Below are 17,069 nucleotides of genomic sequence, written 5' to 3' on the forward strand. Positions count from 1 at the left end.
GTATATATGACACATTAATAGATACATAGATATACATATAGACAGATTAATAGATAGATACATATAGATAGATTACAGATACATATAAATACATATTATAGATACATATATAGATAGATTATAGATACATATATAAATACATATGTTATAGATAGATACATATATAGATACATAGATTATAGATACATATCTAGATACATAGATAGATTCATATAGATAGATAGATTGATTTGGATAGATAGATAAAATGGAGGCTCCCCAGAAGAGATGCCGTACATCTGTGGTGTGGGAGCATTTCCATTTAGAAACCCCAAATAAAGTGAGATGTGTGTATTGTGATCGGTATCTAGCCTACTGCAACAATACATCATCCATGATGCGCCATTTGAGGAGCACTCATCCTGCCATTTTGCAGGGTGCAGAGGATGGCATTCCCCCTGTAGGCTACCTAGGCCTGCTACTGACACTGTTGGGCCATCTATGCAATGTATGCATTGTTTGAAATATAATTATAATTGAAATATAATTACAACCTTTTGGGACACTGTTTATAAAGTCCATAGCCCAATGCCCTACAACCTAATGTCCCAATCACAACTGCCAATCATGTTAAAAATAGCTTCAATGTGAATATAATATATATAATATTGTGTGAATATACATTTTATAGGTCTACATATGAGTACCCAATATACTGCAGCTGATGCCACAGTGGAAGTGAAAAAATACATCAACGATGCATATTTGCCCAGAACTTGTGATCCACTAACTTACTGGAAAGAGAGAGCAGTAATCTTTCCTCATTTGTATGTCCTTGCTAAAAATATCTTTGTATGTCAGCAACGAGTGTCCCTTGTGAGAGGATTTTTTCAAAGGCTGGAGAAATTATCTGTAAAAAAAGAAGTAAGGCTAAGTCCTTCCACAGCAGAGAAATTAATATTTTTTGAATAAAAATCTCTAAAAAAGTGAGACATTGTGGCTTGAGTTATTTTATTAATATTCATTTTTCATGACCAAAATAACATTATGCACAGTGAGGAGCCTATAGGTTACAAGCTTCACATATTAGAAAATTATAATAATAATAAAAAAAAACATTTTTTTAATGGCTCGTCAAGGTTGTTTCAGATCAACACCTGCAAGTGAGCACTAGGTGTCACCGTTGAGACGGGTGTCGGATTGATTCGAAGCCTCGAAACAATATGGCACATTTGGTTCAACTGTTTCATTTGCTTCACGAGGCCTCGATCTGGCCATCACTAGCTGGAGGTGGCAGAGCAGAGACGAGGCAATAATGCAGTTAGTCAGAAGACGCACCAGACAGAACACGATACGACAAGACAGGGCTGGATAGCAAGCAAACAGGTACGTAACATTAGGCAATAATCTGACAAAGAACAAAGGAAAAGAAAGCCAAGAAATAGAGAGTCTAATCAGAGAAAGTGGGAAACAGACGGGGAGAGAGAGTGTGTAGAGATGAGGTAACGAGTAACAGCTGAATGGGATAATGAAAGAGGATGTGTGTGCGTGAAAGGATGTAATAATGAGTATGACCAGGAGAGGGAGGAGGAGAGAAAGAGAAAGAAACAGGATCATGACATCTAGATCCAAGGCTGTACACATCTTTCAATGGAAGCGGGGTCCATTGTACACCGGCACCTGAACACCATTAACATTAACAGTGGCTTTATGCATGCAGAGTTCTGAGAACATCAAAGTCAAATGCAATTTAGTGCACTCAGGTTTACAAATTGTGCACTAAATAAGGTATCATTAGACATTACATTGTAGCTTTTGACAGCATCCTTTTGAAAATCTAATGTAACGTTGCACAGAATCTGTTACCTGCCACAGAAGAACAGGAAGAGCCGACGCTTTGTAGAGATCTGGCCAAAAACAGCAACGTATAGCTCGAGGAAAACGCAAACACTTCACACAGAGTAAAACACAGACAGAAGAAAGAGGAAAAGAAGATTTATTATAGAAATATAACACACCGGATTTAAAATCACGCATGGCATAAATATATGGCATCTTCTCCACCCTTTTCATAAAGACACTTAGATGTGAGATTGATGTTAAAAACAACACTAGAAATTTTGTGTACTCACTGAGGGTAGAAACAAACATGATGCAGAAACCAGCAAACATTGGGATCTGGTATCCTATTCTGCAATCACAGGTAAGAAATAACATTTTAAGAATTTTTTTTTTTAAATTTAACCACAAACATTGAACTTGAAGTGAGCTGTGTTACATATTGCAGTGCTGGCATCTCTCATAAGTAAAATTAAGATGTAATTATATTATCTTATAAATCATGTTTTTTGTTTTGTTTTTTGCCTCTGCTTCACATCTTTTGAGTTAATTTAACCTTTTGTGTATCACTAACAGTGTTGCACATTGCTACAAAATATTACGGCTGACCGATCCCAGGAGCTTGCAAAGCTCTAGTGGGATCTGTTCAATGCAGCAGTGCCGAATTAAACTGGTCTGGCCAAATCTGAGCATGTGGAGGGGTGACAGGGCATGCACGAGTGATCACACAACAGCTGGTCGCTGAACAGCGGCAGAAAAAGAATTGCACTGCAATATTCGCTTTACTTACACTCCATTTACACTCACTGCACACACAAATATCATGCAATCTCATGCTCTTTTTGAAAGAAATGCTATTTGCTGTACTTTCAAAGTTAAATGTGTGTTTTGCCATAACACACCTGTTAGTTAGGGGCCCTATGAAGGGGTTAGTGATTAGCTGTACTGTTGCTTTAGAGCAGGGATGTCCAATCCTGCTCCTGGAGGGCCACTGTCCTGAAGAGTTTAGCTCCAACCCCAATTAAACACACCTGAACCAGATAATCAAGGGCTAGTAAAACCTTGATTATCTGGTTCAGGTGTGTTTAATTGGGGTTGGAGCTAAATTCTGCAGGACAGTGGCCCTCCAGGACCGAGTTTGGACTCCCCTGCTTTAGAGGCAAACAACAGACCCACTCTCACATTCTCGTTCAGAAGCTGGTCATCTGCTTTGGGGCAGTCTGACCCATTTTGAGGGGGTGTCCCAAAAGTAGGGGCCGGGGTCATTGGGCCAGCATTGCTCATCTGCGGGGTGAAGCCTGTCAGGCGTGTTGTGTTATCGTACAAAGACACAATGCTCTGGAAGGTGCCAGATGGGGAAAGAGCGGACATGGAGTTGTTCCGGACCACCTGAGCGGCCTCTTCATCCACGGTGTACAGGTAGCTTGGAATAATAGGCACTACAGAGAGAAAAGATAATAGATAATAATAACAACCATAAGACAATGATTAAACCGATTGACCGATTTGTTTTAACATGGTCTTAAATGATATCTTTTGAGGTTTCACAGCAGCCTAAGAAATCCAACTTTGTTGTAGGCTACTCTTAAAAACACAATATTCAGGAAATTACTAATCAGTTTTAGACAGCTTGAAACGCTACCAACGATAGATAACCTACCATTTGCCTGAAAAAGTGAAATGCAACGATTTATCTAGCTGTGTTAGACCACATTTGACCTTTCAGGTGGGTCCGTTGAAAGCGTTTGACATTATCCTGTGTAAATAAATAACCCACAAGGGACACCGTGTGCGATAACGCTCGAAAGACTCTTCATTCAACACTTGTGCCAAAGAGCGACAGGTTCAGTTTTCGCCTGGTTCTATCTGTACATGTACACAAACATCATTATTCAACGTTCCCGTTTCTTGGCTCGCGGACGTGAGAACAAACACAGACAGTTTAGCGCGCGTCACTGTCACATTTAATGAGAATGGAGCACTGGCAGTGGCAGCGCTCGAGGACATGATACCTTAATTCAGATCAACTGCTGCCACTGATGCAGCCGACAATTTACACTTTACAAGGGGAAACAAACCGTTTAGTAGAGATAAACACATTTTATTTTCTGTCATTAGCGCATTAGCAGATTTATCATTTTACTTTTGATGCATTTTTTCGAGCAAATAAAGTTTTTGAAATAATTTAAATCAAACAATTCATTAAAATTAGTAGCCTACTGCAAAATTGCTTTAAAATGAATTATTAAAGAAATAAAAAAATGTATTTATTTATTTTAGAAGACCCAGCCTAATTTCCGTTATTTAAAAATAACTGATCGTTTTAATTACGTTATTTTATTTCTATCCACTGAGAATTATGAGTTGGTTTTGACCAGTTCTCTATTTTGACAAAGAAAAAGTAAAACAGACGTGCAGTATTTAACATTTCTATACGTTTGAGTTTCGTTTGAATTCACAATTTTACAATGTACAATTTTATAATAACAATGCAGTATATATCAAATTAAATTGTAAGACACGTGAATAGCCTTTTACAGATTTTTTTTTATTCATTGTGTCAGTAGACTAATAAGCCTATGTGATCATATATTTTATCACAAAAAGCAGAGTGGTCCCATTGAGGGATGTTGACTTTGCATCATGTGTGTGCCTTCACATATAGGCTAACAGGTGTGAGCATCAGTAGCACTTACCGACCACCGTCAACAGCATGTTGTCCAACAGCAAAGCAATGAAAACGATGAACAGAATCAGCCTCCGAGACTGCCTTTCTTCTCTTAGCCATGTTAATAAACTAAAATCTCTAAGAGCATCAAATAATCCCATTTTTATTAAAATCCAATTGCCAGAGAGCGAGCCAGAAATCCTGTAACAGCAAGAAAACGACTGTCAAAAACCATCAAAACATCGGCTACTTCAGGGGATGATTCCTAATATGAGAGAAATACGGCAAATATCAAAGTAAAAATGCTCTGAAGCTTTCTGAAAACAATAAACTATACCAACAATATTGTTTTCTTTCTTTGTCATACTTTTTCTAAGTCTGAATATTGTAATGAACAATACATTCAGTATGGTTTTGATTCTTACCTTATAAGCACATTTGCACTGAGCTTTGCAGTCAGATCCCGGGTGAAAGGCACGCTGGATGGATGCGTTAGTTGCTCAACTGCTGTTTGACGTCACGCTGTTTCTCAGATAACTCAAATGGGCTGTGCTGCTGTGCCACGGACGAATAAACCGTCACACAAAAAGAAGAAAGGCGGGAGCACTTTATTTAACCTATTATAACTTCTACTTAATTTCATATCAACATAGCCTATGCTTGAAATCTCATGAAAGTTCTATAGTTCTTTAAACAAGTGGCGCTCACCGCATCTGGACGTCATGGGTTGAGCTCGACCTAGCCCAGCACCTCTGTGTGTGAATCTAATGGGTATAGAGGGACAGACAGAGTTAGGGTGGGGTTAGGGTGTGGTTGGACCTTCTAGCTCCACCTAATACGCCCAAATTACATCCAGGGATTATAGGAGCTGGACTTCAAGGCTATATTATGTTCATATAATATGAACATAATATAGCCTACATGTGCTGTAAGACTGCGATGATTTAGCCAGCTTGACTAGCGTTAGGAGGTTATCTACAGAGGGAAATTTGCAAACAGTTGACGAGTTTAACATTATATCGCTCGGATATCAAGTTTCCACGCATTTGGGTGAATTAGCAGCCTTCTCTTCTTTCAACAGTTTTACAACAGCGTCATCTTGTGGCGTAGGATGATATGGGATGTTTTACATTGGCATTTGAAAGATGTTTTTATCTAATTTGTCTTACAGAGGAAAGGTGTATTTTCTATGATCATATGTGTTGATAGGTCACATGATTGCTCAAACTAGCTATACCAAGAGTTCGATTCCTAAGGAATGCGTAAACTGATCAAATTTGTACCTTGAAAGTCATTTTGGATAAAACATCTGCCAAATGCATACATGTAAATGTGTTTCTTGTGAATAAATAAATAAATTCTTTGACTTTGGTGCAGTTAGCACCAGCTGAGGAAAATCACATCCTTTATTATGCTTCAAGAGAGATGGATACCGATAGATAGGCCTATTTTTGCAAACAGGAATAGCAACTCATCAAATGGCACAGAAAGATTAATTTATTCACTTGGTTTCAATGTGACTGATCAATGGATAAGATTAAATTTCACAGGCAATGTATTTATTGATTTATGCTAAATCATTCATTTATTAGATTTTGTATTAGTAAATACATTAATTAGAGAAAGGTGGTGCACTGATCAGAGGTGAAACATATTACATGCTTTATTATTTGGCATTAAATAAACAAACAAACACTGGACTATATAATCATATTTTTGTCAGATATATTACAAATAGCCATATAGGGTTATAAATGTCAGGAATAAATGGATTTGCTAAGTGACTTATAAGTGCATTTCTGATAAGTTACATATCTAAACAAAAAATAAACAATGTCTCATGCAATTTTCCCAATAATACAATCATCGAAGTGACACTTCTTTTGGCTCAAACAGTAAACAGGAGTGCATTCATCATTCTGAGCCTATTTCCTCTACTTGTTTATCACAGTTTTATACTGCAGCATGACTGTGGTCCATTCCCCTTCAACCCACTATATCAAACTGGCAGTGAAAGACATTACCATCTTGTACTGAGAGTGGTTACGCTTTCCTGTAGTAATTTCATGTGCCATTAGCAAAGCCACAAAACCACTGCCTTCAGTTACTGTTTAAGTCTTTGTGTATTCCTATCTTGCACATAAGAAACTTTATGCACCGCCTGTAACAGCTAATAATTTGTGATTGGCTGAGTTTGAAGGCCATACTCATGATGGCCATGCCCATGATAATGAACAAAAAGGTAACCATGAAGTACTTTGGGTGTTCAGGCACAATATCACCAAAGCCAATGGTGGTCAAGGTGATGAAGGTAAAGTAAAAGGCATCAAAGTGGTTCATCTGTGTCTCCCAGCATCTCAAAATTTGACTGCAGACCAGCATGTATGCGAACACCACCAGCAAGATGACCAGCAGAGGGACGTTAAAGCGATCCATCTTTTCTCCGATGCCCGTGAATAACTTGGAGCTGTTTATTGGGGAATCCATACGGTAAAGGTCTGGGCATGAGAAGGATTTTGTCAGAGACTTCTTGACCCTGAAGCTCTCCTTAGCAATAATGCGGTCAAAAGTCTCTTTGTTGGTTCGAAGCTGTGAGGATGTGCGCCTGAGGGAAGACTGTGTTCTAATCACCTGCTGAATGTTTATTGTCTCATGCACCACAACATGGTTGAAGGTATACGTGTTGTCAGTATCAGCACCTTTCACTTGTTGGGGAGGTGATGACTTTTCATGCCTTTGAAGGCCCCGTGAGCGATGTGCCATACATCGGCTGAAGAACAGGCTGAGGCGAGTGTACGCTTTAGAGAGGAGAACAGCTAAGATATCGCCCACATCTGAGATGACCAGCAGCATGAGAGGGATGCCCACCATCGCATACAGGATACAAGCCACCTTCCCTTTATGGGTCACTGGATACATTCGTCCATAACCTGTTATACAAGAAAACAGAGCAGGACTGAGAGTTAGAAATTCTTTTTCTTCCGTAATTTCACTCATTAGAAAACACGTTTCAGTGCTGCCACCTGCTGAAGGTCTTTATCAGTGCATGAGTAATGCAATTGCAATGCAAATACATTATAAGTCTAAGCAAAGGAACAGCTCTGTACATACAACAACACGAATAATAGTAATTATTATATTCTTAAGTACATTGTTATTATTACTATTAATGATAATAATATAATTAATATTATTACTATCATCTATAATATTAACTTATTATTATTATTGTTGTTATTAATATTAAATATACATTTTATAAAAATATTGTTATTATTAGATTATTAATTACATTATTATTATTATTTAAATAATGTGATGGCATTATCATTAGATGTGGCAGTTAAGATATTAGTTCAGTATGTTACATGATTGCTATATTTTATTCTATCAAGTATTTTTCTATAAAAAAAAGTAAACTACTGTTGTTTAATTTCCCCATTCTGCATGCAGGCACATGCAGAATGGGGAATTGATCACATTGATCCCTCTTCAAAGCAGGGACAAACAGTGTGTGCAGTGTGCACCTCTGTCACTACATTACATTACACTATTTGGAAACTCTTCCCAAAGTTCAATAACCATGCACGTTTGTCTGTCCCTTTTTGTCCAAGTATCAAAGCCAAATATTTAAACAATTCATACCAATTGAAAATATTAAGTCGTTCAACATGGAAAAGCTTCTGTAATTATTTTGTCAGAGGACAAATAGGTCTTATTGTTGCAGTTTCAATTAATATGTGATTCTGTATAATAAAAAATGATTTTACATAATGGTTTATTGGAAATGGTTTCACTTGTTTTGGATTAGCCTGTAAATCATTAGTGCGTAATGCAGGACTCTGCCCCATCTGAATTACTTGAAAAATGTCTGAAACTTGTGTTTCCCATCTATGGCCACAGTATTTTGAATATTAGATAGGAAAATGTAGATGATAAACTGTAGTATGTACTTGTTGATAAACTGTTCTCTTCATGTTTTCCTCAATAACAAATTTTTAAGTATAATCAAATTGGATAATTCATTTCAGCTGAAAAATGAGTTGAATCTTGTAGCTATAACTTGTAAAAAAAAAAAGAAAAAAGAAAAAAAAGAAGATTAATGAGTTAAAGCAATGTAAAACCATTTGTTGTCATAACTTTTTGATCATATATATATTTTACAGTGCATATTCTGCTGTTATTCGGCATATAATTATTTTGGGAAAATAACAATTTTCTTTCCTGGTGACACCAGTTTTCTGTCTTATCATGGTAAGGCTGGTTACTCTGGGCAACAGAGAAAGAGATAAAGCCAAAGGTCAGAACTTCTCATGCAAATAACAAACTCAATAGTGCATTAAATTCAATGACAATTTAAACAATAACATACAGACTTAAAATATCTTGGAAAACTTTACAAACTTTGTGAAGTCCCAGAAAATTAACTACTCACCTAAAGTAGTGAGCACTGTACAGCAGAAGAAAAGAGAACTATAGAAGTCCCATTTCTGCTTGTCATCACAGAATTCAGTCAAAATATTTCTTATCGACTCTTCCCGCGTTGAGTTATCTAATTCATAAAATGAAATGAAACGAGAAAAGAAATTAATCTTGAACTTAAAATAATACCTTAAAATGAATACCTTATTTAAAAAAGTAATAGCCTGGCCTATATAAATATTTACATTGCAAGTGTGTATTATTCACATTTTATAATATCATCTATTATCAAAATATACACAGTGGCGGTTCTGGGGGGGTGGGGTGGGGGTAGGTGTCAACAAGCTTGGCCCCCCCCCTCTGGCCCCCATAAATTTGGAATCGTAAAATCACACCAAACAACTGCGCATTTATTCAGTTGCGGCGCCTTCATCTAGGCTGTCAAATACAGACATTGTTTACATAAACAAAGTTGGTTATGTCTAAAGTGAAAGCAAACAGAAAATGAATTAAAATCTGCTTGTCATATGCGTGTATATTAGACGTGTCGCGTGCAGTTCTTAAAGAGACAAGAGATAGTTCACCCAAAACCAAACAGTTGCTGGTCCCCATTGACTTCCATACATATAGTAGGAAAAAATATATACTATGGAAGTCACAGGGGTACATCAACTGTTGTGGTTACTCACATTCTTTCAAATAACGTTTATTTTCAACAGAAGAAAGAAACTTATTCGAGTTTAAAACAACTTAAGAGAGTAAATTATGACTTTTTTGGGGGAGAACTATCCCTTTAATGTTAATAAAACAACAAAATACACAGAGGAAATCATTCACTGCTCTTGACTGAGAACTTTAAGTCTGTTGTGTTTTATTTTCATATTTGTTCATTTAATTACTTTCTCATACTGTTAAATACACCTATAGCTGAAAAAATAAAGCAGTTTATTTCATTTGTATATTAAGTTGTGTATGTGTAATATGTATCTCTGTTCTTAATTTTTAATAACAAAGAAAATAATGACAAAGATTTTTATCTTCGACACTTTGGCCTAAATGTCTGCCATTCTTTTTTATTTTATATTTTGTTACCTATAAGGCTTTGTTTTTAAAATAGGGAAATTAGTTTGGCTGTAATGCTCAGTCACTTGCAAAATAGTAAAACCAACATGAAAAAAAGAATCGTGATAAAATCGTGATTTTCCTGAAAATAAAATAAAATTTGTGATATGATATTATTGCCATATCGCCCACCCCAGGTGTAAAAAAGTGCCTAGATGTGCTTAGATGCTAAAAATGTGTTATTATTGATTATTATATCACACTACAATTAAACATAATGAAACATTCATTTGAATTGAAATTGTTTTATTAGCTTAATATAATTTATTAGCTTTTTCTAGAGATTGCAGTCATACATGACATGGTGAAAAATGACTTGAAATAATACTGAAAATAGGTTAAGATGAATGTTTAAGGTTTGCCCCCTAAAAGCACAAGTGGCCCCTGCCTGCCCCCCCCCCCCCAGTTACTGTGGTCTAGAACCGCCACTGTACACATATAGACTGAAATATGTTAAAAATATATATAAGCTCAAGGAAAGACCTGAGTGATTCTGCACTGTCTCCAACACTTTTTGCACCAGTGCATCGATCTTTTCCGAGTCATTGGAATTCCTCTCCTCAATCTGATGAAAGATCTGCGCTCCTAAAAACGCATATAAAATGAGTGATAAAATGCTGAAAACGTGAGGAAACAAACGCCAAAACTGTCTCGCACATATCCTTTTTGGGTCTGACTTTCGTTCTTCTTCCACCTCCACAGACATGTCTCTCAGTCAGTCAGAGATGCGGTAATGGCTGATCCTGAGATGAATCTGTCCTCTCATGGCAGTGCTGAGGAGCAGGATGGTCACCACCCCTCTGCAGAAAGAAACCACAAATCTAAACGGCCTGTTTAACCGTATGTTTAATAGCTCAAATAATGACCTCACCTTTGTATGCTCACAAACATGCCTCGTTCAACTTTATCCGTGATAGCCTCACAATGCAGATTTAACAAGAGACAACAAGCATGGGCTATTTCTGCTTGGAGGAGCTATGGGAGCGACAGGTGGGGATGGGTGAAATTTTAGCCTGGATGCCAGGGCTCCACGAAACTTTTTTTGTCCACAAGAACATAAGTGTAAACATTGTTTTGGGGTTAACAGTTGTGAAGTGATGTGTAAATCTATATTTCCGTATTGAATATGACAGTAAGCTAGGCTACCTGTGTTTTGGGGAATTGCTCACTGTAAACAACGCTAACCAAAGCTAACAACTTTTACTGTATTATTTAGCATTGTGCATATTAGTATGAGATTTATTGGCTAGGCAATAATTTAATGAAGGAATTAATTGCCACTCATAGCTATATTCAAATTATATGGAGAAAAATAAATACATTTGTTGGCTTATAAAAATATTAAAATGCTCATCATCATCATCATCATTTTGCTAGCTGTATACCGGGAGTGACCAGTACAGTTTTTTTTCTCAGTGTCTTAGCATTAGATGTGGCCTTTTAACAGTTTCTTGAATGTCTGAATTATTTATGACCATGCTGCCATGCACTTATCCACTGCACTTGACTCTTATGCATCTTCAGTATTTCGCCTAGCTGGGTTGTATATGAAAACTTCAATGGATAATAAAGATGCATTTGACGGGTCACTAATAGCTAATTATAGCTAATTACCTGAATATGATACTCTTGAGGGGAAGTGGCATCATTCAGCATACAAGACATATCATGGACACCTCTGCTCTCACTTTCACTTCACATCAAACCGAATCATAAAATAAAAGCAGTGTAGTAGCAGACCACAGAACCCATATAAAGAAGAAAACCATGCTACTGTATATCTTTTGTTGTGTCTCTATACCGCTGTAACATCTGAGTCCACCTACAACATTCCCAATAACCTATTACAATCAAAGATTACCCTTACCTGCCGGTTAAAGATGCTATAAATGGCTTCAGGGTCCTCGGCGGTGTCCGATCCAGTCCGGGGTCCGTTTCACTGGGCTTTTGCTAGTATTAATATCTAAACTATAACGAAGTAAAGATATCTCTAGGGAAAAAATCACTCCGAGACTTATTTTGAAAGTTTTTCAAATCACCAAAAATTGGTTTCGTTTTACTTAAAAAAGTTTCAGAACAATACAAAGACAATAAATTCAAAAAGGAAAAAATAACAGAAATGCGTATAGGTCTTCACCTCGAAGTGAGGCCCCGAACAACAGGAAACAAAACCTTTTATATGGTTTGATAGGGGCCGTCTTAAGCTTTTAGGGCTGTGCCTTACATTAAAGCAATTCTTAAAATGGTAAAAAATCTGGTCTGGAATATTCCATGACCGTAAAACTATTACACTGTAAAAAAATTCTAACCCTCTCAAATCAGAAATTTCAAGTGACCGATAACATCTAAATTTTTTAAATTGGCCCAAGTGAAATTCTGTAAATTTCAATTGGCCCAAGTGAAAATCTGTCAATTTAATTTTATAATTAACAGAATTTCACTTGGGCCATTTGAAAAATTTAGATGTTATCGGTCACTTGGAATTTTTGATTTGGGAGGCTTAGAAGTTTTTTACAGTGTATGCAATAAGCATGCGTGCTATCTCATATGCACCACCTACGCTAAAAAGCGTATTTTTTTCCGTTTCTTGGCCTGCAGGTATTAAAACCACAGCTCGCTTCTTGCCTCATCTCTAACTGTGAGGAGGCCTCTATCCATCTTCTTAAACAGTGCTAAAAGGAACTCACTCAGAGAGATAAAAGAAAACTACAAACACTGTGGTTGCAAAGCAAGCTTGCAACATGCTTCTAGCGTTGCAAGCTTCTTTTGCAAGCAATTACATTTAAACTATAAAACCTTATCACAGGGCAAGTTTGCATCAAGTGATTCAAACTTCTCCTGTAAACAGGACATTTCAGAATTTGGACATTTAAACTGATTCTCTAACATAGCTCCCCTTACAATACTAAGTAATCTTTATGCAATTTCTCCATCTGCCTTAAAATCCTCATAATTTGTTGGCTTTGATGTCAGCTTGTTCTGTGGTTGTTGGGTCCTTCTTCTTCCTCTTCTCCGTTTTCTTAGCTTTATGAAGTTCTCTGGCGTGGTCTTTCTGGAGTCGTGCAACTAAAAGATCGTCCATAGATATTTCAATTTTGTCAGTTACTTTTGAAACATGTAAATCATTTAGGAGAGGTTCCAATTTAAGGGATTTATCAGAAGATTTCACATTAGAATCTAACACAACACTTTGTATACCTGGCTTTGGCAGCAGTCAGAAGCTTTGAAAGCTCCTTTGTCTGGTTAATGTTCTAATTGAGTAAATATTTATGCAGAAAGCCTTGTGTTGGCCACCTACAGATTCCAGATCAGCTACTGGACAAATGCCTACCTTGTATCAATGGTTCAAGCTGGTTTTGGTGGTGTGATGGTGTGGGGGATATTTTCTTTGCCACAGCTAAGAAAAGCTGTATTGTTGCTGACGATGTCTATCCCTTTATGACCACAGTGTACACATTTTCTGATGGCTACTTCCAGCAGGATAACGCAATTAATTCACTGTACTCACTGTAAATTGCTTCCACAGTCACCAGATCTCAATCCAATAGAGAACCTTTGGGATGTGGTGGAACGGGAGATTTGCATCATAGATGTGCAGCCGACAAATCTGAAGCAACTGCATGATGCCATCATGTCAATATGGACCAAAATCTCTGAGGAATGTTTCCAGCACCTTGTTGATTCATGCCATGAAGAATTAAGGCAGTTCCTTAAGGCAAAAGGGGGTCCAATCCAGTAGGTGTACCTGATAAAGTGTCCGGTGAGTGTATAGGCCTTTCAGATATGTGGCATTGCTGTAAGTTGTGCAATAAATACTTTAGCAATCTAGACATTTACTGTTGATTTGTAAGAGACGCTATTTTCACCAGTTGTCAGACGAAGAATTATTACATATTATTCAATAATATGAAACATCATCTTATGCTAATGAGTATTTTTCACATACTGTTTGAATTTGGCTACATTTTGTTAGCACACTAAAGTAAACATGAAGGTATGGAAGATTATTTCAAACTCAAGAAAAAACAAAAACAAATATGAGAAGTCAAAATTATGAGACAAAAAGTTCTTCATTCATAATAAAACGATCAAAATGAGATAAAAAGTTAATTATGACATTAAAGTGTAAAAATTGTGACTTTAATATCATAATGTCTAATGTCATAATGAACTTTTTATAATGATTTCAACTTTTTATCTCATTTCTCAGAGATTATCTTTCATTAGAAATCATAAATGACGGAGACTTCCGGTTTAGCATCTGCCATGTGAGGGCGCATAAGTCGGGAGCTCCGCACAAGGGTGTAACTTTGGTTTGAAAAGTGGGGGGGGGGGGACACAAAATGGGGGGGGGGGATTTTTCGATTTGAATCCCATTTCCCGCATTTACATACATTTAGGGACTATATGGTGATACAAAATAATTAATAATAATAATTAAGTTGATTATAATGATAAATTCTGCCAAAAAGAATAGTAGGCTAGGCTACTAAACTATGTATAACAAAAATATGGGTTTTTTTATTGCCTTTTTTATTGTTTAATAGATTGCCAAGACTTGAGAGAATCATTTTATAAAGTCAAAAATGTTCACTATTAATATTTTGTGTGTAAATAAAATTGAAATAAAGTCAACTCAATTTCCTCTGTAATGTAGAAACAACATAAGACAGTATATTTTAAATAATTGTTTAATAGCATCTTTTTATGAATGAAGGCCAGTATCACTGATATTAATATAGGCTACTGATGTCTCGATGAAAATGACCCCCCCCCCCCCACAATTTTTTTTTAAAACATTTATTAGGCTTCAAAAATATAACAAATTTTAATTTAAGTGAACTTTAAACAATCCTCACTTAAACCTATAATAAATGTCATATTTACCTGTGCCTTTCCTGTCTAACATGTATGAAATATACAGAAATTGAATAAGGTTATCAAATAGTCCGCACTGCATAAATTGTAATTACATATAGATTAATCCTTATTAAAGCTACAAATGTTCTTTAGTCAAGATCAGTGAGTAATTTTCTCTGTTCCTTTTGTTCTTTGGTTAACTTTACTGAGAGAAATAGTGGCTGCTGTCACTTTAAGACCAGCCGCTGAGAGGATCTCACGCATTTAATTTTCTACTCTTGACTTTTATTGAACTCATTTAAGACTGTTCTTGTGAGGGATACTCGACAAAACGGGCATTTTTGGCATAAATGTGTGTGTTATTGTTCGTTCAAGCGCGAAAGAGAATTGGATTCTGGCGCGCTGTCTGTGCGTCGTGTGCGTGTCAGGAGAGCTACCTGCACATTAGAACTTTCAGTGAGCTATTTTTAGAGTGTGGACGCGACGTTCCTGGACGCGGCAGCGAGCATCGGCACAGGCTCTCTGTGTCCTGCTCCTCCTTGGCGATGACGGTGTACGAAAAAAATAAAAAATAATAACAAACGAATTTGAAAGTGGGGGGGACACAAACGGGATTTTGAAAAGTGGGGGGGACATGTCCCCCCTGTCCCAATATACTTTTCTTTTTTTATATCTCATGTATTTGACGTTTACTTTACTTCTAAGAATATTGTTGTAATCTTAGTCGTATGAGTTCCAACGATGTCTTCTAAAACGCAACGACAAAAGAAGGCCGATTCGGCTGGTGCTCGCCTTTGGACACGGCTGAACTTTCCACCCCTGAGGGTGTTGCGATTATGGGTGCCATTAACAGGCTTGAAAGTGGAATTCACGCCAAATTTGACGCGCACGCCGCTGAAATTCGAGGCGAAATTTCCCTGATACGAGAAGAAATGCATAACACATTTTCATCTTTCAAAGAAGACCTCAAAACCCAGAGTGAGCGCTTAACAAGCCTGGAGACCGCTAACGTTACCTCAGAGTGGACGACAAATCTTCACTCTCTCGAGCCAACGGTCGTTTCTCTTCAGAAAGAGGTCGCCTCACTGCAAGCTAAGTGCATCGATTTAGAGTGTCGTTCCCGCAGATCCAATCTTCACTTGGTGGGAATTCCGGAAGGTTTGGAAGGCCCACAACCTACGAAGTTCGTGGCAGATGCTTTGGTGGAGATATTTGATCTTTCCGAACCTCCACTCCTTGCTCGCGCGCATCGTACACTTGAACCGAAACCTGCGGAGGGTAGCCGTCCTCGAGCCTTCGTTATTTGCTTCCATCGATACGACGTCAAGGAGGATATCTCCAGTTAGAGTCCTGCACTCCCGCGGGAGTCCCGCCCGCGGGACCCACGGGACCCGACGCAAAACAGCGCGGCGCGGGACAAATTTTAAAAGGTCATTGCGGGAGCGGGCGGGATGATGAAGGTGCACTTGCGGGTGCGGGCGGGCGGGATGATACGCTGCACTCCCGCGAATTAAATATGAGTGTAAAGTAAAATATATAAATGATTAAAGTAGCGAACATACTTTGTAGTTGTGAGGGAGATTATGTTTGGCAGCAATAAAAACGTTTTAAGCAGCGAGCTCCTAAAAAGGAGCTCAGCACCCCTAAAACTTGGAGTAAGAAATGTTGTTATTCTAAAAATATATACTGTATATATATTTTTTTGTCTTTGACAAGGTTAAACAATGTTCTTCATCTTCAGTCGGCAGCAGCGCCAAGCAGAACGCAGGTCAGAAACAGAGGCGCGCGTGTGTGCGTGTTTGTTCATCTGAGCCTCATTGGTCTTTCACTTCTCGTCGGTGTCAGAATATTTGAGATGACCAATCAAATCAAAGTAGGCGGGCTTTATGTTCACAGAAGCTGCTGAGCGCGAATTTTACATGGAATTTTAGTAGCACGACTGACGCTTCAGTTTACGGTCAAGTGCGAGTTAAGAAGATGTAAGTAGCTAAACTAAACATTTTATATTTGACAGTTTTTTAGGTCATAAATGTTAAACGAATTACAAAAATAATTAGAAAACTAATAAACTTTTGTCTAATTTCGACATTTTGAGCTGAAAATAGGCCTATATAACGTGTAATGTCATTGTGAGGGGACAAGAAACATTAACAAAGCCGTTTTCATAGGCACAAGATTA

At 37.4% G+C, this 17,069-nt stretch overlaps 2 protein-coding genes and 1 long non-coding RNA gene across 4 annotated transcripts; 1 reads left to right on the plus strand and 2 right to left on the minus strand.

Annotated features, from left to right (window-relative positions):
- Window positions 1-1,557: 1,557 nt before the first annotated feature.
- On the plus strand, window positions 1,558-4,703 carry LOC308707664. Its single transcript, XR_014032198.1, has 3 exons — window positions 1,558-2,182; window positions 2,395-3,237; window positions 4,484-4,703. It is a non-coding gene; the product is annotated as an uncharacterized lncRNA (long non-coding RNA).
- Window positions 2,721-4,681, minus strand: LOC308707663 (synaptic vesicular amine transporter-like). The gene is made up of 2 exons (XM_081394284.1): window positions 4,515-4,681; window positions 2,721-3,257 (listed from the first exon to the last, which is right to left on the minus strand). Exons 1-2 carry the CDS (start codon window positions 4,645-4,647, stop codon window positions 2,920-2,922), a joined length of 471 nt encoding a protein of 156 aa, XP_081250410.1. The 5' UTR covers window positions 4,648-4,681; the 3' UTR covers window positions 2,721-2,919.
- A 1,172-nt stretch (window positions 4,704-5,875) lies between the features above and the next one.
- Window positions 5,876-12,211, minus strand: LOC308707662 (potassium channel subfamily K member 18-like). 2 transcript variants are annotated; one of them, XM_081394282.1, is made up of 4 exons: window positions 11,898-12,211; window positions 10,514-10,830; window positions 8,922-9,038; window positions 5,876-7,416 (listed from the first exon to the last, which is right to left on the minus strand). In XM_081394282.1, exons 2-4 carry the CDS (start codon window positions 10,734-10,736, stop codon window positions 6,587-6,589), a joined length of 1,170 nt encoding a protein of 389 aa, XP_081250408.1. In that variant the 5' UTR covers window positions 10,737-10,830; window positions 11,898-12,211; the 3' UTR covers window positions 5,876-6,586. The 2 variants fall into 2 exon arrangements, with proteins under 2 accessions (XP_081250408.1, XP_081250409.1); XM_081394283.1 differs by lacking the exon at window positions 11,898-12,211 and having other exon boundaries at window positions 5,967-7,416; window positions 10,514-10,851.
- Window positions 12,212-17,069: the final 4,858 nt, after the last annotated feature.

This window comes from Scardinius erythrophthalmus (genome assembly GCF_964197995.2).
Source record: "Scardinius erythrophthalmus genome assembly, chromosome: 19".
NCBI lineage: Eukaryota > Metazoa > Chordata > Actinopteri > Cypriniformes > Leuciscidae > Scardinius > Scardinius erythrophthalmus.